Source organism: Elephantulus edwardii, unplaced genomic scaffold (assembly GCF_000299155.1).
Source record: "Elephantulus edwardii isolate Elephantulus edwardi_28Jun2011 unplaced genomic scaffold, EleEdw1.0 scaffold00257, whole genome shotgun sequence".
Classification (NCBI taxonomy): Eukaryota; Metazoa; Chordata; class Mammalia; order Macroscelidea; family Macroscelididae; genus Elephantulus; species Elephantulus edwardii.
Genome location: NW_006400007.1, coordinates 3,052,788 through 3,076,943, shown reverse-complemented (window position 1 = coordinate 3,076,943; position 24,156 = coordinate 3,052,788). Strand labels below are relative to the sequence as shown.

The 24,156-nt window shown below is 40.8% G+C and overlaps 2 protein-coding genes and 1 pseudogene across 2 annotated transcripts in view; 2 read left to right on the top strand and 1 right to left on the bottom strand.

The window, feature by feature from the left end:
- Window positions 1–1,731: 1,731 nt before the first annotated feature.
- On the bottom strand, window positions 1,732–2,874 carry LOC102875215 (zinc finger HIT domain-containing protein 1-like). The gene is made up of 2 exons (XM_006899472.1): window positions 2,862–2,874; window positions 1,732–2,222 (listed from the first exon to the last, which is right to left on the bottom strand). The coding sequence occupies exons 1-2, from the start codon at window positions 2,872–2,874 to the stop codon at window positions 1,732–1,734; spliced, it is 504 nt and encodes a 167-aa protein (XP_006899534.1).
- A 546-nt stretch (window positions 2,875–3,420) lies between these two features.
- Window positions 3,421–3,699, top strand: LOC102863601 (annotated as a pseudogene).
- Window positions 3,700–6,432: 2,733 nt separating this feature from the next.
- PPM1D (protein phosphatase, Mg2+/Mn2+ dependent, 1D) overlaps window positions 6,433–24,156 on the top strand; it is a 49,512-nt gene continuing 31,788 nt past the window's right edge. The window contains exon 1 of the mRNA XM_006899455.1: window positions 6,433–7,111. Within this exon, the coding sequence (XP_006899517.1) occupies window positions 6,649–7,111 (463 nt within the window). The 5' untranslated portion in view covers window positions 6,433–6,648. The remainder of the gene's footprint in view (window positions 7,112–24,156) is intronic.

Genomic DNA, 24,156 nt, shown 5'->3' with positions numbered 1-24,156 from the left:
GGCATCTTTGCTAACATAACTAGGGCCAGTCCTGGGAGCTCAAGGCTCACCTGAGCGGGGGTTGTCAGCACTAACAGTTTACGCATGTGGCTTCTTCACAGCGTGGCAGCGTCAGGATAGCTGGATTTCTCGCAGGCTGGCTCAGGGAACCAAGAACAAGTGTCTGAGGAGCTGGATGATCTAGCCTTAAAGGACATGGCAGGACTTCTACTCCACCAGCTGCTTGCTTGGCGGGAGAAGGATGGGCAACCTCCTCTTGTGCAATTAAGTGTCTCTGAGAATCCGCCGCAGGTTCAGCTATGGGTCAGTTCCGACTCGACCGCACACAAGAATAACAATAATGACGACAACTAAACAGTAACAACAACAGCATGACTTCTGCTTTCTCCTCTAGTTGAAGCTGTTCAGGTTCTAGGGAAGGGAACAAGAACCCCACCTTTTCATGGAAGGAGAGACAGAGTTTACAGTCACTTCTAGAAACCACATCTCTTGATCCTGTCCTCACCCCAGCTGCACATAGAGCTCTCACAGTACCACTTGTCCGACCCCGAGTCTTCAGAGAAGAGAAAACGGGTCCTTAGGAAACAATGTCCTCAGAGACATCTGCACCAGCCCCAGAGTGTTCTCAAAAGAGGGAAGAACATGCCTGTGGCTAACTTGTCTGAGTTTCATTAACACTTTATTAAGGTCATTTGTTCCAACAAATACTTACCAAGCCTGTTTTTGTAATAGGTTTAATACAGAAACTACAAGATGCTTACAGCTTACAATGTTCTGAGAGTAAGAAGCTCTACACAGGAGTCTCTACCAGAATTCCCTGTGATTCCTGGACATTCGTATTTACTATGCCAGTAATTTCATAGGGAGCTCTGGTGGCTTAGTGGAAATGAACTGTGCTGTCCACGCAAAGGTACGTGGTTCGAATCCACCAGTTGCTCCTCTGGAGAAAGATGGACAATTCCTGCGTGGCTTATTGCCTCTGAAAACCCACTGGAGGGTCAGCTGTGGGTCGGTTCTGACTCAATGGCCCACACAACAACAACACTCACACACAGCAGCCCTTGACAGATAGCTCCTAGGGGCAAGCCACCTTAGACTGGCAGCACCAAGGACAAGGGCCCATTCCAGTAAGTTCCAGACAACAGGTGCTCAAAGAGAGGCCAGCTTGTCCTACAGGACCATTCTGCACCCTTCCTTCCCATTCTCTCTCTACTTCCCTGTTACACAGCACTGACTCTACCTGCATTCAAAGATCCTCCTCACAGGAACTAAAACCAAAACCAAAATGAGTTAACTACCCTCACTCCTAAAAAAAGGACATGAAGCAGCAGCCAAGAAAGGGAGAGACATGGCAGTGGCAGGATGGGACAAAATCTCTCCTGGTGTAGGACACGGGGCACATGACAGGGACAGGCAGTGGAGGAAGACAGGGAGGAAGCCAAGAGCCGTGAAGGGGTGAGACAGGTGACTCATCACCCTCGCCCCCAAGTACCACCGAGCGGCAGGCTCCTCTCCTCACACGCATCTTTTACTACTAAAGCAACTGAGGGCCGAGGCCGCCTCCCCACCCCAGGGAACGAGGCTGATCCCCCCAGTCAGTGAGATGCAAGTTCTGCTGATGAGTGGTGACTCCTCCTTTGGTCCAGGGGAGGCTACTTCCTTTTCCCAATGCCTCGGCTGAGCCAGGGGTGAAGCCCGGGGTGAAGGGCCTTCCTCGCCGGGGATCCAGGCTTAGACAGTCCACTTCAGACACCTGGTCTCCTGGTGGGTTCCCAGACAGCGCACCGTGCAGTACCGGGCACCACAGCTGACGCAGGTGTACGGGGAGGGGAAGCCACAAACAGCACAGAAGGGGCGCTGGAGGCGGGATGGGGGTCCTGCACAGGCTGTCAGGTAGTTGGGGCCCTCGGCCACACTCAGGTTCTGCTCCTCCAACAGGGCCTGAAAGTTTTTTCGGAAGCGAAGTTTAAAATGATCACCTCGAGTTTTCTTCTTTTTCTTTCCAGTGTCTGCATCATCATCAAACTGCGGCAGCCTCTTGCCGAGCTGGGGGAGTCCCGCGTGGGGATCGTCCTGGAAGTCGTCATTCTCTAAAGCTTCGAGCTGCCTGTTGATGCGGCGCTGCCGGGCTGCCCTGTTCAGCACCCACCGCTGTCCGGGGTCCTGGGAGAGAACTGAAGTTTTCTTCTCCACCGTTTCCACCACCCAGCTGCTGGAGGAGCCTCGTCATTTGATTTTTAAGTCTGTTAACACTTCTAGTTTGTATGGATATAGGAAACAGTACCTTTTATTTATTGTTGTTGTGTCATTGAGTCAGAACCAACTCATAGCTGACCCTCCAGCAGGTTTTCAAAGGCAGTAAATCAGGGGAGCTCTGGTGGCCTAGTGGTAAGGAGCTGCAACTACAATCCCAGAGGTGCATGGTTCGAATCCACCAGATGCTCTGCCGGGGAAGGAGGGACAATCTCCTCCTGTACCAGTCAGATCTGATTTGACGGTATACTCACACAAAAATAATAAAATAAATTATAAAAAATTAAAAAAAAAACCAAAGTAAATCCACAAGAGGAAATTGCCCACCCTCCCACAAAGCAGCTGTTGGATTCAAACCGAGTGCCTCTGGGATTGCAGCACAGCTTGTCACTAGGCCACCGGTGATCCCCCCACTGGATTTTTTGCGTTCTGTTTCTTTGGGTGTTGATTGCTAATGCATGTGAAATCCTTGGTGACTTCGTTTTTTTTCTCTATTATTATATTGTTTATTGATCCAGTTGTGAGGATTTTTATTTCTATTATTATGGATTTCTAGTGAAATGCATACTTTGTTTTTTATTATCAAGTGGTCTTCATTATTGGCAGACACAGTTGCACCATCTGAATTTCTTAATGAGTTTTCCCTCAATCTCGATGCTGTGTTCTTTTTCACGTAGTCCAGCTTCTTAAATAGAAACTAGAGCATTCTTATATTAGATGACAGTGACCTAGTAGAAAAGGAGAAACTGATGATACAAAACCAAGGAAGGATAATTGTTATACCCGAGCTCTTGAGGAGAGAGGCAATATGATCTAGTGCACAAGTATAGGAATGGGTTTTATTAGTAGCAATGCCACTTCACCAAAGAGGGGAGGATAGAAAATAAAGACAGGGTATTGAATTGAAAATGTGGATAACATTTTAAAAAAATAAAGTGGTTATGTATTAACAACGATGTAGAAGAAAGGAAGATAGTAAATCATGAACAAATGAGAGAAAAGTTATCAAGATTATTAAAGGAAAGCATTATAGAGACATCAATTTTATTTTAAAACTTGGTCTTTTGAAAGAGGAAAGAAAAAAAATTATTAAGAGGCCACATGAAGAACAGATTCTAAGAAAAGAAAAGCCTACTCTCTCTGGGTTTGGTGCTTGTTTGCGGCACAATGGCCAAATACACCAAGAAAGTCGGCATCGTCGGTAAATACAGGACCCGTTATGGTGCCTCGCTCAGGAAGATGGTAAAGAAAATTGAAATCAGCCAGCATACCAAGTACACTTGCTCCTTCTGCGGCAAAACCAAAATGAAGAGACGAGCTGTGGGCATCTGGCACTGTGGTTCTTGCATGAAGACAGTAGCTGGTGGCGCCTGGACCTACAACACCACCTCGGCCATCATGGTGAAGTCAGCCATCAGAAGACTGAAGGAACTGAAAGACCAGTAGAAGTTCCCTCATTTGAAGCATCTCTAGCCTGTAATAAATGGGTTAATTTATGTAAAAAAAAAAAAAGAAAAAAGAAAAGCCTAGGAGAAGTGAGGGAAATATTCTGTATTTAAAAATTTGCAGGGAAGGTAGTTTAGTCAGGTGGTAAGTCAGCTTTCACTTGGCACAGGAAGTTGATGTGAAAATTAGAGAAGATATTTAGCAAGTAAAGAGAAGAGGGCTGTAAACAGAAGTTGAGATCTGATGGGTGGAGAGACATGGTTAGGAAAGATAGTGGAGAGAGAGATACTGAAATCAGATTATAGAAGTAGATTGACAAGGAGGCTACTGGCAGTGTTTGAAGCAGAAAGGATTATAGATTAGACTTAATTTTGACAATCTTATAGGGGTGAGGACAGGTAACTATGTAAAGTATAACAATATGTTGTTGCTCTTACATTCCATCCAGTTAGAACCAACTCATAGCTCACCCTCCAATCAGTTTTCACAAACGAGTAGAGTGTGCATCTTTCTCACATGGAACAGCTGGCAGACTCAAACTTTGCCTTTGGGTTTGCAGTGCAACACCTTACATTATTCTCTCTTAAAGGTTTGGTAGTTTGTAAGCTTGGGGAATTAGAATTGCAGGTATTTCATTTGGGGGTCTTGCATTCAGTTATAAAATATGACAAAGATTTCCTTTTAGTATGAGAATTCTTCATTTCAGATAAGAAGGAGTATTATAAAGTTTTGGATCTCCTCTGCAAACAAGTTGGGCTTTTACCAAATATTTTTACATTCTGGAACAATCTGTCTAGTGCATTCTGAAGCAGAGGGTATTTTTAACTGCTCTTGTTCTTATGTGCCATTGAGTTGATTACAACTCATAACAACCCTATGACCTTTGCCCTGTCCTGAGCCCACTTTACCATCTCTGTTACTCTATCAATCCATCTCGTCTAGGGTCTTCCTTCCTTGCACGGACCTTCTACCCTTCCAAGCATGGCATCTTTTCACCAGCACTGGCCCCTCCTGACTACATGCCCAAAGTAAGTGAGGCAGAGTTTCACCATCCTTTCTTTCAAGAAGCATCTCTAGTTTATCTTTCTCCAGGATGGACCTATTTGTTTTCTTGGCAGCTCATGAAATGTTCAATATTCTCCAGCACCACAACTCAAAGACATTCACTCTTCTCTGTCATCCTTTCTACGGTAATTGACCCATTGAAACGTTCTACATTTTCTTGAGTAGATTTTGTTTATTTATAATTTTCTTGGTAGATTTTTTTCTACTTGTATTTCATTCATAATTCCCATTCTCATTCTCATTGCTATACTACTGTCATTCCATTTGGAAATCTCAAAGGAAAGCACATACAGGAGGTGTTCCATAGTGAAGTGGCCAAGAACTAAAAATAAATAAATAAATAGATAGATAGATAAACAAACAAATAAATAAATATAAATTCAGTGCAAGAAAGCTTGTTGTTGAAAACATACTAACATACCCACTCAGAGGCTTATTTTTGACCTTTGAAAAAAATCTATGCAAATGTTTGAGTACTTTCATCACGACTTACTGAGCAAAGAGAGGAAAACCAAATTGTTAGAGCACTTGGCTGCCGTTTTGGTAAACTATTTTTATGTTATCTGATACCACAGGAAAAGTAAAACTGCCCAGAGCTACTCAGAAAAAGTACAGGCAGTCCTGGGTTATAAAGTTATTTTTGACAAATGCAACTCCTTCGCATTCCATGACACAACCAAACCCCTAAATTCATCGCCATCATAGACTGCAACTCATAGTGACCCTACAGGACAGAACAGATAGCCCCATAGTTACCAAAGCTTCTGTAAATATTTGTAGGAGACCTTTTTCTCCCGTAAAACACGCTGGGTTTTCTACCTGTAGGTTAGCACCTAGTGCTTAACCATTGCCTCTACAGCCGCTTCTTGTAAAAGAGGTTAAATAAGTGCATCTATTCAGACTTATCTACAAATTTCAAACTCGAAGACACACTGATCTTCTTAGTAACTGCCTGTGCTTCGTGTAACAAAATCGGACAAGATATTAGTAGTTAACGTATAACCTTAAGGAGCAGTCTCCTCCCGGAGATTTATGGCCTCAAATCAATGGAGGGTCAAGAGTCGGCAATGGCAAGTCTGTGACACACCTAGTCAGTTATGTGAGACCGTGCAGTTAGTTGATGGTGGAAATTCCCCAAGTTTTCTAAACAATAAGACTGGATTGCCTCCCTGTTCAGGACCCAGTCGAAGACAGCCCACCCAAATCCAGCTCAAGTGTGCCGGTCACTTTCCCAAGCCTGTTTGGAAGGGAGGTTTCCCGCCATTTCAGTTAACAATTTTCTCCCCTAGATTCTCCACACACTTGAGAGGCCTGAGCCTACACCGCTTTCAAGGAGAGCAGTGGGAGGCGAATGGTGATTCAGTGTTACAAACCTACAGACTGAGGTGAAAGGTGACAGACTTCTAAATCGGTCTGGAACAGATGAGCATCGCGTGAGGTTAGCGCGTAGCTACCGTAAGTGAATGGGATTGCGCGCCGGCTCAAATCCCGCGGTGGGCGGAGGGAGCGCGCAGCCGTTGCAAGGAGGAGCGAAGGTTGGGGGCGGTGGGCGGGTCCGCTCCAAGTCGACTCCGATTGGTCCGTTCTAGAGAGCTGAGTGACGACAGCCAGAGAGAACGCCTGATTTGTGTGGTGGGCGCGGGCCGGCAGAGGAAGAGCAAAGCGCAGGCGCAGTTTCTCAGCTTCGCTCGCCCCAGCGCTCCGGCCCAGCTCTCGCGGACAAGTCCCGACATCGCGCGCCACCCCCCCCCCCTCCGGGACCGCCCCTTCCCCCTCTCGGCGTCGTCGAAGATAAACAATAGTTGGCTGGCGAGCGCCGAGTTAGTCTCCCGCCGCAGGATTCGGCGGGCTGCGTGGGAGCGGCGGGATCCTGGCCAGCCGGCCATGGCGGGGCTGTACTCGCTGGGAGTGAGCGTCTTCTCTGACCAGGGCGGGAGGAAGTACATGGAGGACGTTACCCAGATCGTTGTGGAGCCCGAGCCGACGGCCGAAGAAAAGCCTTTGCCGCGGCGGTCGCTCTCTCAGCTGTCGCCTCGGCCATCGTCGCCACCACCGCCGACTCTCCCTGACAGTGGAGTCTCGGGCCCGGCGGTGGCAGCCCGCGATCCTCCCCCGGAGCCCGGGGCCTCGCCGGCTCCCAGCCGCTGCTGCCGCCGCCGCTCCTCGGTGGCGTTTTTCGCGGTGTGCGACGGGCACGGCGGGCGGGAAGCGGCCCAGTTTGCCCGGGAGCACTTGTGGGGTTTCATCAAGAAGCAGAAGGGCTTCACCTCGTCCGAGCCTGCGAAGGTTTGCGCTGCCATTCGCAAAGGCTTCCTCGCTTGTCACCTAGCAATGTGGAAGAAACTGGGTGAGTTCGGTGGCTTGTCTCCCGCTTCTTTTCCCTAGCAGCAGTTCAGGGCTTTTAGCACCAGCCAACAACGCGTGGGCCCCCAGCACTAGACATCGCTTTCCGAACACTACATTTTATAGAAGTGAAGACACTTTTTTTTTTTAAATATTGGGGAGTTTCAACCCGAGCAAATAAATCGGACTTGGGGGAGCAAACAGAATTGCTGTTTTCCCTGCACCCGTTGCTCGCTTTCCCCCACTCGCTAAGGATGAATGGGAAGTCGCCCTCCTCCCCTCGTTTCACTTTGGTGGCAGCCAGAGAAAGAGTGTAGAAACCTGGTGCTAGATTTTGTCCAGAAGAGAGATCGAAGACCCGGGGACTGCGCGGAGGAAGCGCGAGAGGGGCAAAAATTTGAGTGTTTCCTTACAATCTGTCATTTTGCTCTTGAAGCACTTGTCCCTCTTGGTTGCCTCCTATCGGTGTTGTCAGTCTCAGAATTGACCCAGAGTGGCCGGTAGTCTTGAGTAAAGTGTTAAGCTAATTAAGAAGGACTGAATTGTAATCACACAACTTAAAAGTCTTGCAAAGAATTCCTTCCTGTGCAGTGTTCCCATAATATTTCTGGGATCGTTATATATGTACTGCTGTGAAGAGGAAAACACGCAATGTGTTGAGTCTGCACGAACCCCTCGTCAGGGTATGTGTTAAATTAATCTTAAAAGTTTGCTTTAAAATGTCATTTCACGAGTACAGGGGTTTTTGGTTTGTTTTGAAATTGCTTTAGCGAATTGCTGTCAAATAGTTCTCGATAATTTTCAATTCAGAGAACTTAGAAGTTATAAATGGCTATGATAGTAGCAAAAGGAGAGGAATTACTAATATGCCAAAAGGAATTCTGGACTGTAATTTATAAAAATTTGGTGTAGGATCTCCAAGAGGTTGTTATTATCGTTTCATCTAAATGTCTTTTCTAAAGCAGCAAGTAGTTCTGTACCCAACATACACGGGACTAGAGTTACTTAAACATCCCGGTGAATAAATGTCATGAACTTTTTTAGAAAAAAGGAGGTAAGGCTCTCTGACTTGAAACAGAAAACAGCTCTTGTTGGCAGTATCAGAATAATGTTTGCTTCCTGCAGAGGAAAGAGCTATAAAGAAAAGAATGACAAAGATGTATCTGATATGAAACACTTTTGAAAAGCCATTGTCACAGAGTTATAGATGAACTGCTTTCAAAGCTTGTTTTTTCCATTTGCCTGGCTTTCTGCCAAGAATGATTTGATTGACTCATAAACCACCCAGTTAGCGTCTTCTTGGAGGTGTTTCTTATCCAATCCCAGAGGTTCCTTTTATGAATTTATTTTGTTTTTGTGTAGGTAGGGTAGAGCTGACAGCACAACAGTTGATTCTAGAAATACATCAGCATCATTGGCTGCAGGGCAACTAGTAGTAGGCAAGACCACAGAGTAGTGAATGACACAAAGAACTATTAGGAGTCCTTTTTATTTTGCAATACACTTAGAGTAACCTGAACATGTCATAGTTGAGCTGTGATGATTTGGGAAAACACATACAAACACTTCTAGTAATTGATTTTTAAAAAGTTGTGTGTAAACCCTGATCATTTTTAAATAAAGCTGGAGCCATGATGTTAACTGTGTGTGAGACAGGGAATGTGTATGTGTGTTTCTGTGTCTGTCTTTAATACATACACTTTTTTTTTTAGTATTTTTTTTTTAATTTTTATTTTATTATTTTTGTGTGAGTGTACCGTCAAATCAGATCTGACTGGTACAGGAGGAGATTGTCCCTCCTTCCCCGGCAGAGCATCTGGTGGATTCGAACTGTGCACCTCTGGGATTGTAGTTGCAGCTCCTTACCACTAAATCAGATCTGACTGGTACAGGAGGAGATTGTCCCTCCTTCCCTGGCAGAGCATCTGGTGGATTCGAACTGTGCACCTCTGGGATTGTAGTTGCAGCTCCTTACCACTAGGTCACCAGTGCTCCCCTAATACATATACTTTTAACACATTTTTATCCCTATGGCTCGCTTAGACTCTAGACAGATATTAAAATTTGCTTTGTTCACAACAAACCTTTGAAATTCATCTTCAAAGCTTGAATAAACCAAATCCAGTTTCTAATATGTTTTACGTTTAATGATGAAAAAACATTGCATGTTTGGTATATGAAAGTCTTGACACAAGAGATGCAATCAAGTTCTTTTACATTAGTACAGAATTCACAAATGGCTTTTCATATTTTCTATAAAATAAGTCATGTGTGATCTAGAGGCTAGTTTTTCCTGTACAACTTCAGCCTCCGTATTAAATCCTGATAGCTGCATTTGTACTGCATTATTCTACTTACCCTTTTCCAGGACACATTGAAATTTTCCATTTCCCCGAATTACTGTCTTCCTCACCCCAGAGGAAGAAAACTAGGACAAAAATAAACTCCTTATACAGTCACCAAGTCAACATGTTTTCTTCTGTAAAGACTTCTGTTTTTCTTGGAATTAACCATAATTTTGTTTCTTCTTTTATAGTTCTCATTGGGTTAGAACAGTGGTTTGGAATATTTTACTCTTAGGACCCTTTATACTTTTTAATTATTGAACACTCCATTTAGACTGGCTGTATTAGTATTTACCATATAAAAAAGTGAGAAATTTAATAGTACTTTTGAATGAACTTTAGATTAATAATAAGCTTGCTACTTGGCAATAACTAAGGATGATAGATGCCTTTGAGTTGTAGTGCTAGAGAGGAGTATTGAACATACTGTGGACTGCCAGGAGAACAAACAGATCTGTCATGAAGAGGTAAAACCAAACTGCTCCCTGGAGGCAAGGATTTTGAAACTCCGTTTCACATACTTTGGGCACTTGACCAGAAGGGACATGTCCTTGGAGAACATCATGCTTGGAAAGGTGGAGGGACAGCGCAGGAGAGGAAGACCCAGGATGAGATGGATTGACGCAGATTAGGTCTTTCGGAAAGGATGAGATTGGATAGAGCGGGCTTCAGAGGCTTCAGGATGGATATAGGGTTGCTATGTGTTGCAGGCGACTCAGTGGCACATAACAACAGCAAAAATTTGTTTGTTTTTCCAGTGCGAGATGACTCTTTTCTGAAATTAGATATCATAATGAGAAGAGTGACCTTATTTTCATTTTTGTTAATCTTTTAATACATAATTTAATGAGAATAGCTGGATCTTATATCAGTTTCTGTATTGAATCTGTTCTGCTGCAGTGTTTGGTTGCTTTGGAGGGAGGGGTAGCCTCACACAGATATGTAGTAGGAAAAAGAAGAGAGAGTTTATTAATATTTCCAAATAATTTTGGATATTCCACACCCTAGTGGTAATTTCTGACAGTTCTAATGGAATCAGCGTACTCCACTTTGAACTCTCTGAGTTTTGACTTAAGACCTATTGGTTTATCTTGCACTTTGAATGCACTTTTCTATATGTGATTTTGTTACCTTATACATTAATCCCTTGGAAAATAATGCTTGATGTCCATAAATCTTCCAAATAGTTATATATTTCATTATGCAGTGTCAAAAACTGCATTTGGTAAACATCAGTGTACTCATGGGAAGTCTTTACTTATCGGTAAAATGTTAAATTCTGCTGCGGTAGAAATATGTTTTTAAGCAGTAATTAAAATTTTATTACCCACAACAAATAGTGTCAGTTTTCCTTGTATTGGAAAGCTCATTTTGTTAACTTTTAAGAAAATGTATGCTAACCTCCCAACTCTAATTGACATTTTTTCAGTCTTTCAAAAGATGATGTTATCAATTAAAAATGTGGCTTGCTGTTTTTTTTTTTTTTTTAAAACAAAACAAAACACCAAACCAACGCCAAAACACCACCATTGTAAAAACTGAAGAACTGACTACTGATTCAGTGTGTTGCTGTTCCCTTGACTCCTGCTGAGGCACGAGCAGTTTTACCTGATGTTACTTTGTACGACCAGTCCATTTGTCAGCACAGTGAAAAGGGCAAATAGACACTTAGAATTATTATAGAAATAATTTTGACCATGTAGAATTCTTGTGAAGATCTTACCAGCAATTATGAGAAAACTACTGAATAATAGTATCTGCCTCCCAACTAAATCTTGAGGTCCATGGGGGTAAGGATATTGCCTTTTTCATAATCTTTTAAGGCTTATCACACACATTGTTTGGCTGCCTCAATAATCAGTTTAGTTGAAATTTTGTGGCTAAAAATTTTGTTTAAAATTTAGTTTTATTTTCAAACAACTCTTTCTCTGCCCTCCTACACTCTTCTTACATTAAACTTGCCCTCTAGGTTGTGTAAGTGCTTGTGTAACTGTCACATTTACTAAAAAAAGCCAGTTTATCTAATTTTTTAAAAAAAATAACTTATTTTGTCATGAATACAGCATGAAATGACAAAATAAAAACTCATTTTCATCACCTCTTGATTAAATTACAGATCTGTTTCTTCACTTGTGTAGTTGCATAAATAGATGCACTATTTTTTTTATTATGTTGTCTTCTAAGACATAATGATGCTTAATGTGTGGAAATATTTTTTATTTACTTGAAGTAATGTTATTATACTTTGTTTTTAAATAATCAAGAAAAGTACAACTTTCATTAGCTGTTATAGCCCATTGAACTCTGTTATCAAAGAGCTAATAAAATGATGACACACTGTTGAAATAAGTAAAATACGATCTTTAATGTGATTTGAATCCACCGAATGGTCTGCAAGAGAAGGGTAGTCTCTTCCCATGCAGTTTACTGCTTCTGAAAAACCTGATGGAGGGTCAGCTGTGGGTTAGTTACCAAGGCAATAGCACAGACCAGCAACAATGTGATTACAGGGAGCTCTGGTGGCCTAGTTATATGAAGCTGTGCTGCTAACCCAAAGGTGTGAAGTTTGAATCAACCACTTGCTCTGTGGATGAAAGATGGACATTCTCCTCTTACGCAGTTTACTGCTTCTGAAAATCTGGAGGGTCATTAATGGGTCAGCTCTGACTCAGTAGCATATCACAGCAACAATAACAACAGCATGATTTCTGAGAATTTACCACAGTATTGGATAAGAAAAATATAAAATGGATTTTTTTAACTTAATTTGACTAAAGGTCAGATTATGTACTTTAATGGATATCACCTAAATAAGTTTGAAGAAGCCGGACTTGACCTAAAAATGGTTTTAAGTTTGGTAGATAGTTTTCATTAGTAAGGCACCTAATGCTTAGCAGTTACCGATTAAGTACTGCCTCCACTGCTCCTTCTGTACAAAGTAGGCTGAGACTGGCTATGTACAAATTTGACTTAAAGACACACTCATCTCATAGGTAGTCTCCCAGACACTACAAAAGCTGAAAAGATATCAATAGTTAAAGTAAAACCCTCACTTGGGGCAGATCCACCTTTAAAGATGTACAGCACCAAACCAATGGAGGAATAAAAATTGACTTGATGTCATTGGTAAATCTGTGGTAGTACCCAGTTAGTTGAGAACTGTGTTAAACCTGAAGAAAGTGTCTCTCCAAGGAATTTTAAACCTCTAAAGCAAAGGATCTTTTTAAAAAGTTAACAAAGGGGGAGCTCTGATGGCCTAGTGGCAAGAAGCTGCACTGCAATCCAGAGGCGCACAGTTCGAATTCATCAGATGCTCTGCCAGGGAAGGAGGGACAATCTCCTCCGGTACCAGTCAGATCTGATTTGACGGTACATGTACACACACAAATAATAAAATTTAAAAAAAAAACAAACTAAAAAAAAAATTAAAAAGTTAACAAAGATGTCATTTTGAGGCCTAAAGTGTGTCTCAGTCAAGCCATGGCATTTTCAGTCACCTCATACGACCCAACAAAAGAACAAACAAATCTGTCCTGGAAGAAGATAAACCCAGAAAGCTTCTTAGAAGCAAGGACAAGGGAGACTTCATCTCACATACTTGGGGCCTGTTATCAAGAGGGAGAAAGAGTTAACCCTCTTTCTGAAAGAGGTGAATTGACACAGTGCAACAGTAGGTTCAGGCACAGCAGTGATTTTGAGGATGGCACAGACCGAGCAGTGTTTCATTTTGTTACCCAGAGTTGCTGAGAGAACCAACTTCACAGCACTTAAAAGCAGCAAAGTTGTAAAACAATGTATATGAACTTTGTAAGTAAACCAAAGCTTCAAAGTCCTGGTGGCTTAATGGGTATTGGACTGCTAACCAGGTCAGTGGAGCTAACCAGAAGCTCTGTTGGAGAAAGATGACCATTGTCTCAGAAACTTGATGGAGCCTTTTTATCTTAATAGAGTTGCTGTGAGTCAGAATTGATGATAGTAGATTTTTAGCTTTGTTTTTTAATGTGGTTATTTCAGTTTTTTTGACTGCCGAGGATGCTTAGCAACTTTGTTAGAGATCTTTGGGAATACATGTTCTTAAAGCATTGTTTTATTATACTGTTTATCAAATAGTATTTTCCACTTTGGTTAATAATTTTAAAAAAATCATTAATATCTGCAGCCACACAAGTGATAAGACTTCGCTGAAAAGGTAAGAAAGTTCTTATTTCCTTCAGACAGGTAAAATTGTAGTTTGCAACATTGTTTATGAAGGAAAAAATATAAACATGAATTATCTCATGTTGAATATTAATGTGTTTTTAATGTGGTGTTGCAGATCTTGTTAGATACATGAATGTGTGTAATATTGAATGCAAGTAAAACTACTTAATAAAAATAAACAGGAAAAGTTATTTTTTGCATCTTTACACTATTTTATGAAATATTTCACAAATAAAGGAAAAAGAATATTATAATGGCTCATGTTACTCAACTTAAAAAAAATTAACACTATGATCAAAGCCTCCAGTTAAAATTATTTCTTTTTTTCTCCCTACAAGAGGTATCTGATCTCCTAAATACTAAATTTCATGTTAATTATTCACACACATTTCTTCATAAATATATTCTCTCAAAATGTATTTCTAAATAATATATAGATAATTTTGCATACTGTTTAAATACAAACGTAACATGTAGCTGTATTCTTTTGGCTATTGCTATTTTGGTTCAGCATTATTTGTGATTTCTTCATATTATTAATGTACATGTAATTTGTTAATTTTTGTTTGTGGGTAATATAAATATATTACCATGGTGCTCATTGTGTTCTTAATATTTGGGATCGATTTTCAACTACTTACAGTTAAAACAGTGGTGCTGAGATCAGTCTTGTACGTATCTGTTTTTTTATCTTTGTGAATTTCTCTCAGAGATAGGTAAATTGCAGTCCATACCTGTTTAATAAACTTTCAGAACCCAGTCACAATTATTCATTCAGACATCATCTGTGACTGCCTTCAGTGACACAATGGCAGTAGTTAGGACAGGAATTATGGCTTGTGAAGCTGAAAGTATTTATTATATGGTCCTTCACAGAAATGATTTGTTGACCAGTGCTCTAAAATAGTAAGAGTCTAGTTGCTGATGGTGGGTATACCTATTTTGGCCTTTACTAACTATTGCTACATTGCTTTTCAGAAGTTTATACCAGTTTACACTATCCTCAAGAAGTCTTGTTGTTGTTGTTATGTGCCGTTGAGTCGTTTGCGACTCATAGTGACCCTATGTACAACAGCCCTAAACCGTGCTCTATCCTGTGCCAATCTCATTGCCTCTGACATACCCATCTCGATTTCCCCAGTCACTGAATCAATCCACCTCATAGAGGGTCTTCCCTTCTGTGCTGTCCCTCTACTCTACCCAGCTTGATGTACCTCTCTAAAGACCTGTCCCTCCTTAAAACATTTCCAAAGTATGTCAGACGAAGCCCCAGAATCCTTGCCTCCAAGGAGCAGCCTGGTTTAACCCTCTCTATGATGAATCTGTTTGTTTTCTTGGCAGTCCATGGTACTTTCAATACTCTTCTCCAGCACCACAGCTCAAAGGCATCAATTCTCCTTCTATCCTCCCTAGTCATTGTCCAACTCTCTGATGCATAACAAGTGATTGCAAAGACCATGGCCTGTATCAGGTGCACCTTAGTCTCCAGAGAGACACCGTTGCTCTTGAGTACTTTAGAGAGGTCCCTAACCGCAGACTTTCCCATCACAATACGTTTTTTTATTTCCTGGCTACTGGTGCCAAGAGTGTTGACTGTGGAGCCGAGCAACTGAAGCTGTGAACACTCTCAATCTCTTCACCATCCATCCTGATGCTACCTATTGGTCCGGTGGTGAGAATTTTTGTCTTCTTGACATTGAGCCTCAGTCCATACTGAAGGCTGCAGTTCTTGACCCTCTGCAGTAAGTGCATGAGGTCCTCCTCAGTTTCAGCGAGCAGGGTTGTGTCATCTGCATAACGCAGATTGTTGATAGATCGTCCACCAATCCTAACGCCACGCTTTTCCTCATAGAGCCCAGCCTCTCAGATAATCTGCTCTGCATACAGGTTGAAAAGGTATGGAGATAGGACACATCCCTGGCCTACACCCTTCCCAATTTTGAGCCATGCAGTGTTGCCCTGCTCTGTTCTGACAACTGCCTCTACAACAAGAAGTGTAAGAGAGTTATATTCCACATTATCGCTAACACTTGTAGGTAGTTCTTAGACTGCATTTTATGTCGGTCTGGACAGTATATTGTTATATCTCATTGTGCTTTTATCTTCTTCCCTCATTACTAAGGAGGTTAAACATCTTTGTGTTTATGCCTCTTGTATTTAATTCTTCCTTCCCAACTCCAGCCCCATGATTGTGAATTGCTGCCTTATGGATTTATAAAAGTTCTTTTTTGTATTTTGGATACTAACTCTTTGGTGTATAAGTTGTAAATATCTTCTGGTTCTTAACTTGTTTATTTTGTTTCTTCATGATATATATTAATAAACAGAGCATTTTCAATTTAATTCATTAATCTTTCCTTTTATAGTTATTTTAAATTTTTTTAGTTTTATTGTAAATACTTTTTTGTATCTATCATAAAGATGCCATATTTTCTTCTAAAAGATTTAAAATTTGACTAGTCATAATTGGCTTCTTAATATATATTTAATTGATTTCTTAGGTTGGAGTATCTTTATTTTCTATTTGAATGGCTAATTATTCTAGGACCATTTCCCTACTAGGCTGTAAGAACAGCTTTGTTGTACCAGGTTTGCATATATTTTCCCCCAAACTCTTTAATTTCTTTCTTTGACCTGTTTATCTGTCTCAGGTATATATTATTATTTAGTTATTATGACTAAGTCTTGTTACCTGATAGCTGAATATCTTACTCATTCTTTTACTTTAGGAGTCTCTTGGTTGTTCTTGAACTTTGGATCTTCTGTATAAATGCCAATTAGCTGTTTTATAGAGATTTAATTAGCACTTACGTCTTCTTCCTACTACTAGATCTTGAGAATTTGATCTCATCTCATACAAGGAGTTCAAGTGGCCTAGTTCTTAGGGAGTTGCACTGCTGACCCAGAGACAATTCAGATCCACTGCTCTTTGGAAGAAAAATGGGCCATCTGTATTTTAGTTTCGGGAGACTGCCTATAATGATGTTTTTTTATCTGTAAAAATGGTTTATAAAAGTTTATATTTTTTTGCTCTACAGATTTTGTGAACATCTTTTTAAAGATTTGATTATATTGTTGTTGTTAGGTGCCGTCGAGTTGAGTATTGACTATGACTCATAGCGACCCTGTGAACAGCAGATCTCAACCCTATTCTATCCTGTGCCATCTTCACACTTCCTGACACCCTACAGCCCATTGCAGCAGTCACAGTGTCAGTCCACCTACTTAAGGATCTTCCTCTCTTTCACTGACCCTCCACCCTTCCAAGCATCATGTCCCTCTCCAAGGAATAGCTCCTCCTAGGAACCTGCCCTAAGTATGTGAAGCAAAGCCTCATCATTCTTGCCTGCAAAGAGCACTCTGACTGCACCTTCTCCAAGACTTACTTATTTCCTCTTTTGGCAGTTCATGGGATATACAGTGCTCTTCTGCAACACCACAATTCAAAGGCATCAATTCTTCTGTCATCCCTATTGATTATCCAGCTCTCAGATGCATAGCAAGTAATCAGAAAGACCATGGCCTGAATAAGACCATAACCAACAAAGATTTGATTATAGGTACTTTATATTATTTGTTAATCTTTTCCTGTGATACCTTTTCCTTTTAAAAAAAAATTGAAATGACATTCATACAATAAAATTAGCCATTATCAAACGAATAATTCAGTGCTACTTAGTGAAGAAAACAAAAGGTCATTACAAAGATAGGGGAGAAAAGACCAAAATTGATGTTAGAAGAGAGAATGAAAATTGCAATGGAATGTTGAGAAGCCAAAACAAAGGGAACAATTGTTGAAGTTAAAGAGATGAACAGAACATTCCAAATGGTGATGTGAGAAAACAGGCAAAATGTAAGAAAGAATGTGCAAAGAGCTAGTGTTGGAAAACAGAAAAGGGAAGAACTCATTTGGCATTTTTCAAATTGAAAGAACTGAAAAATTCAAACCTTGAGTTGCAGTACTAAAAGAGGCCATAGGCAAAGTCCTGACTGAGCCAGGAAACATCAAAAAAGATGGAAATACTTTGAGTGACTACCAAAAACAATTGGCAGACACAGAGTAATTTCAAGAAGTAGCGTATGGTTAAGGATCAGTGATAAAGAAGGAAGAAGTTCAAGCTAGGCATTATTGTTGTTGTTGTTATGTGCCGTCGAGTCGCCTGCGACTCATAGCGACCCTATGTACAACAGCCCTAAACTCTGCTCTGTCCTGTGCCAATCGCACTGTCTCTGACACTCCCATCCCAATTTTCCAGTCACTGAATCAATCCACCTCATAGAGAGCCTTCTTCTCCTGTGCTGTCCCTCCACCCTCCCAAGCATGATGGCCCTCTCTAAGGACCAGTCTCTCCTCACAACATGTCCAGAGTATGTTAGATGGAGCCTCAGAATCCTTGCCTCCAAGGAGCCACCCGGTTTAACCCTTTCCAGGACAAATCTGTTTGTTTTCCTAGCAGTCCATGGTATTCTCAATACTCTTCTCCAGCACCACAGCTCAAAGGCATCAATTCTCCTTCTAGCCTCCTTGGTCATTGTCCAACTCTCTGAAGCATAACAGGTGATTGCGAAGACCATGGCCTGTATCAGACGCACCTTAGTCTCCAGAGAGACACCACTGCTCTTCAGTACTTTGGAGAGGTCCCTAACAGCAGACTTTCCCATGGCAATGCACCTTTTAATTTCCTGGCTGCTGGTGCCAAGACTGTTGACTATGGAGCCAAGCAAACTAAAGCTGTGTATAATCTCAATCTCTTCACCATCCATCCTGATGCTGCCAGTTGGTCCAGTGGTGAGAATCTTTGTCTTCTTGACATTGAGCCTCAATCCATATTGTAGGCTGCAGTCCTTGACACTCTGCAGCAGGCGCTTCAGGTCCTCCTCAGTTTCAGCAAGCAGGGTTGTGTCATCCGCATAACGCAGATTGTTGATAAATCGTCCACCAATCCTGACCCCACATTTCTCCTCATAGAGCCCAGCCTCCCGGATAATCTGTTCTGCATATAGGTTGAAAAGGTATGGAGATAGGATGCATCCCTGGTGTACGCCCTTCCCAAGTTTGAACCATGCAGTGTTCCCTTGCTCTGTTCTGATGACTGCCTCCTGGTCCAAGTATAATTTTCGCATTAGAACGATCAAGTGTTCTGGGATTCCCATTCTTCTCAGAGTCAGCCACAGTTTGTTATGATCTACACAGTCAAATGCCTTTGCATAGTCAATGAAACACAGATAGACATTCCTCTGGTATTCCCTGCTTTCAGCCAAGATCCATCTAACATCAGTTACAATATCTCTAGTACCACGACCTCTTCTGAAACCAGCCTGGACTTCTGGTAGTTCTCTGTTGATGTGCTGTTCCAGTCGTTTTTGGATAATCTTTAGTAAAATCTTGCTTGCATGTGAAATTAGTGAAATTGTTCTGTAGTTTCCACATTCGGTTGGGTCACCTTTCTTTGGGATTAGGAAAAAGCTAGGCATTAGGAAAAAAAAATAAGGCCTTGGGAATTGATGAGATACCAGTGAACATATTTGAACAAGCAGATGTAGTCCTAGATGTATTCACCAAGTTATGTCAGGAAATTTGGAGGACAGCTACCTAGTCAGCTGACTGGAAGAGATCCATAATTATTCTCATTCCAAAAAAAAGGTGATCCATCAGAATGGAAATTACTTACCAATATTACTAATGTCATAAGCAAGTAAATCTTGCTGAAGATCATTTGAAAACCACTAAAACATCATAGAGAACTGCCAGAAATTCAGGCTAGTTTTAGAAGAAGCCTGGCACCAGGGATATCATTACTGATGTCAGATCTTGGTTGAAAGCATTGAATACCAAAAGGGTGTCTATTTGTGTTTTATTAAGTATGCAGATGAATTTGACTTTATGAATTAATTACTGATGAGTCATGAACTATGGCTGACGAGAAGAATAGGAATCTTAGAATTTTTAATTGGCCTCATCTTAAACATATAGCCAGACCAAAAAGCTGTTTGAACAGAGCAAGGTTTTAAAAGCAGGAAAAGCGGGCCTGCATTCTTTCTCTATAACTATTCAGTCTATATGCAGAGAAAAATTATCCAAAATGTTGGACTATATCAAGAGGAACATGGCTTCAGAGCCAGAAGAAGTTCATCAACAGTGTGCATCCTGCAAATGGTAGAACCTTGTTTGCTGGATGTAAAGAGAATTTGAACTGCTTGCTGCAGAGGATTAAAGATTACAGCCTTTAATATGGGTTACATATCAACATCAAGAAAACAAAAGTCCTCACTACCAGGCCAATAGGCAACATTAGGATAGATGAAGAAGTGATAGAAATTGTCGATGACTTTACCTTGCTTGGATCCACAATCAACACCAGCAGCCAGGAAAATCCAAGCACATTGCATGGGGAATGTCTTCTGTTTGGAACCTTTCCAAAGTGCTGAAGAGCAAAGATGGAGCAAAGATAAAGTGCACCTGATCCAAACTCTGATCTTTTCAGCTACTTGCTGTGCATCTGAAAGTTGGACAGTGAATAAAGATAACAACAATTGGTGCCTTTGAGTTGTGGTATTGAAGAGTATGGAATACCCCGTGGACTGCCAAAAACCCCAAGTATGTCTTACTAGATGATATGCAACATAACAGCATACCTTTTGGTGGTAGTTTCACTTTGCTTTCCTGAATACTTCATATTGCTTTTTTAGAATTTTATGTGATTTCTAACAAAGCAACAATTTCTAAAACTGATGGAATGAAATTCCAGAACACATAATTATGCAATGTGGAACTTGTACATAGACCAAAGACAAACATTCAGACAGAACAAGAGTATAGAGCATAGTTTAAAATCAGGTAGGATGTATGTCATGATTAAATCCTTTGACTAGTTGGTAATTACTGAAGATTGCAGAAGGACTCCTTAACAGCTGTAATGAGCAACATTGTAGTAAACACAAGGAATGAAATTGTAAGGAATTTAATTTTATTTCTTTCTTCAGTTAGCACACATGGAATCAGCAATAGAGAAATAAAATGTTTTACTGCTAAATATCCCATTTGCTACCAAAGGCACAAACAGACGTGTCTTGGAAAACATGTAGCCAGAGTGCTCCTCAAAGGCAAAAATGATGAAGCTTCATCTCTGATACTTTGGGCATGTTGTTGGAGAGGTTCTAATCCTTGGAGAGGGACACCATTCTTGGGGAGGTAAGGTGTGGCAAAAGAGAGGACGACCTCAACCAGGTGGGTTTACGTTGGTTACTATGGCAATGGGCTTGAGTGTGTTCGAGATTGTGAGGATAGCACAGAATAGGACATTGTTCATATTGGTGGTTTATAGGGTCACTGAGTCATACTCAACTTGATAGCACCTAACAACATCAACTGGAAAGACTTGGGTGGTATATTACAAAGTAAAATTGTAACTTCAAGGATTAAGTCGTGCCTGACACCGGCCATACATTATCCATCACCTCATATTTGTGAGAAATATGCACAGTCTGCATTTATCCAGATGACACAACCCTGCTTGCTGAAACTGAGGAGGACCTAAAGCGCTTGCTGTAAAGGGTCAAAGACTGCAGCCTCCAATATGGATTGAGGCTCAATGTCAAGAAGACAGAGATTCTCACCACTGGACCAATTGGCAGCATCAGGATGGATGGTGAAGAGATTGAGATTGTACACAGCTTTAGTTTGCTTGCCTCCACAGTCAACACTCTTGGCACCAGTAGCCAGGAAATTAAAAGGCGTATTGCCATGGGAAAGTCTGCTGTTAGGGACCTCTCAAAAGTACTGAAGAGCAATGGTGTCTCTTTGGAGACTAAGGTGTGTCTGATACAGGCCATTGTCTTTGCTATCACTTGTCATGCATCAGAGAGTTGAATAATGACTAAGGAGGATAGAAGGAGAATTGATGCCTTTGAACTTTGGTGCTGGAGAAGAGTATTGAGAGTACCGTGGACTGCTAGGAAAACAGATTCATCCTGGAAAGGGTCAAACTGAGCGGCTTCTTGGAGGCAAGGATTCCAAGGCTCTGTCTAACATACTTTGGACATGTTGTAAGGAGGGACTAGTCCTTGGAGAGGGACATCATGTTTGGGGGGTTGGGGGGCCGGGGCGGGGGGGGAGGCCCTCTATGAGGTGGATTGATTCAGTGACTGGGGTATTCAGGATGGGTGTGTCAGAGACAGTGCGATTGGCACAGGACAGAGCAGAGTTTAGGGCTGTTTTAGATAGGGTCACTATGAATCGCACGCCACTTGATGGCGCATAACAACAACAACAATGCACAGTAAAGAAGGAAGACTTAAAAATGGATGCATTTTAGTTATGCTCTTGGTGAAGAGGAAAGAAGAAACGTGCCTACCAGAAATAGGACTATCAAGATTACACTAAGACTCATCAACAACCTTCGTTATGCAGATGATACAACCTTGTGTGCAGAAAGTCAAAATCAAATGCTGCAGCCTTCACTATGGATTACTTATCAACATCAAACAAAATTTTCACCACTAGACTAATAGGCAATAGATGGAGAAAAGATTGGTATCAATGATTTCACTTTACTTTAATCCACAGTCAACACCCACGGTAGCAGTTGTCAAATCAAAATATGTATTACATTGGGAAATATGCTGGCACGGACCTCTTTAAAGTGTTAAAGAGCCAGGATGTCAGTTTAAAGACTAAGGAGAGCAAGAATAGGTACTTGTGAGCTGTTGTGTTTTCTTTGAAGAGTCTTAATAACACGTGGACTATCAAAAGAACCAATAAATCTGTATTGGAGGAAATGCAACCAGGGTGCTCCTGAGAGGCAAGGATAATTAAACTTGGTCTCACATAACATTGAGAATGTTGTCAGGAAGGACTAGACCTTGGAAGAGACATCATGATGGGAAAGATAGACAGTGAGAGGAAGAACCTTAAGATGGATTGGATTGACACAGTGAATGCAGCAGTGGTCTTGAGCATGTTGAAGATCATTAGAGTGGAACAGTATAGGGCAAGCTTCATAGAGCAAGGTTCATGAGATTGCTGTGAGTTGCAGTTGACTTGATGGCACCTAATTACAGTGATGTTTGTTTCTTTGAATTTACTTCTGGTTTTTAGTTCTTTTTTCCTTGTTTTATGTATATTTTGTAAACAGTTGAATTACTTGTATAGTATATGTAAACTGGATTTCAGAATATACTTCAGAGCTCTTGCCAGAGCAGCTTTCTGAAGTTTCCCTTCATTCACATAGATTTTTTAGTAGAAAATAGAATCTACACTGTATTGCTTAAATTGAATTTTCTCCTCAAATAATTGAAAGAACTGAGAAAGTATACAATATATTCTAGGCCAAGCTTATGGGAATAGCATCTGTAAGCAAGTTGCAGAATTAGATACTCTACGACTCTGTGTCTGCTGTGATCAAAGGGCCCCAAAACTGATGCCCCTGTCGTTTTTATTAGTCTTTAAAAAGTTGAATGTCTCTCTCTGTATAAATTTGTTTCTTTTTCAATGTTGTTAAATATAAATAAACACTTTATCAATAATTTTGAGGAACACTATCACAATTAAAAACAAGAACATTCATTGTTGGAATACACAAGTCTCTGTATGAGATCTTTCTCTCTCTTTTTTCTGATATATTTCTGTTCCCTCAAGGATAATTACTATCCTGACTTTTGTAATGTTAATTCTGTAGTGATTTTTATCTTTTCTTATTAGTTTTACCACTTTTAAGAACTCATCACTTTCAAGTTGTTTCTGACTTACATCATCTCTGCAGAGTAGAACTGCCCCATATGGTTTCCAAGGCTGTAAATCTTTAAGGAAACTTAAAGACATACTGCCACATTGATCTCCCCTCAGTAGTGGATAGGTTCGAACTGCCAACCTTAGAGTTAGCAGCTGAGTCCTTTAACCATCATGGAACCAAGGCTCCTTGTCTATAAAAAACATTTTGTTTGGTTTTATTGTTTAGCGTACATCCATTAATTTACACTTAAAGCTCTTTTCTAGCGTTTATGTTCTCTCTTTTTGGTGATATTTTTATAGAGAGAATAAATATGTCAGTGTTTGGACTCTTGTATTCTTCAGCCATATTTTATAGTTTCGGTAGTAGTATTACAGAGTATCTCTGAACTAGTGAACGATGATGATATTAGGTGCCATTCAGTTGACGGCTCATAGCGACTTTATGAACAGCAGGTCTGAAAGTGGCCCTATTCTGCACCATCTGCACCATCTGAAGGATAGTGAATTTTGTTAGATATTAAAGGTTTTGGAATTAAATATATGGAACCTCTGCCACTTAAAATTTGAATTTTATCAGCACTTTCCTTAAAAATGTAAAAAAACTTTTCCTTATCTGTAAAATGAGAATAACAGGACTCATTTTATCTTTCTTATAGGTTTATTACAGTATTCTTTTTTTTCCCCTATAATTATATTTTATTAATTTTCATAAACATTTACAGAGATTTTGGGCTTCCACTCATTCATTGTTGCACTATTCTCTCTACCCTCCTC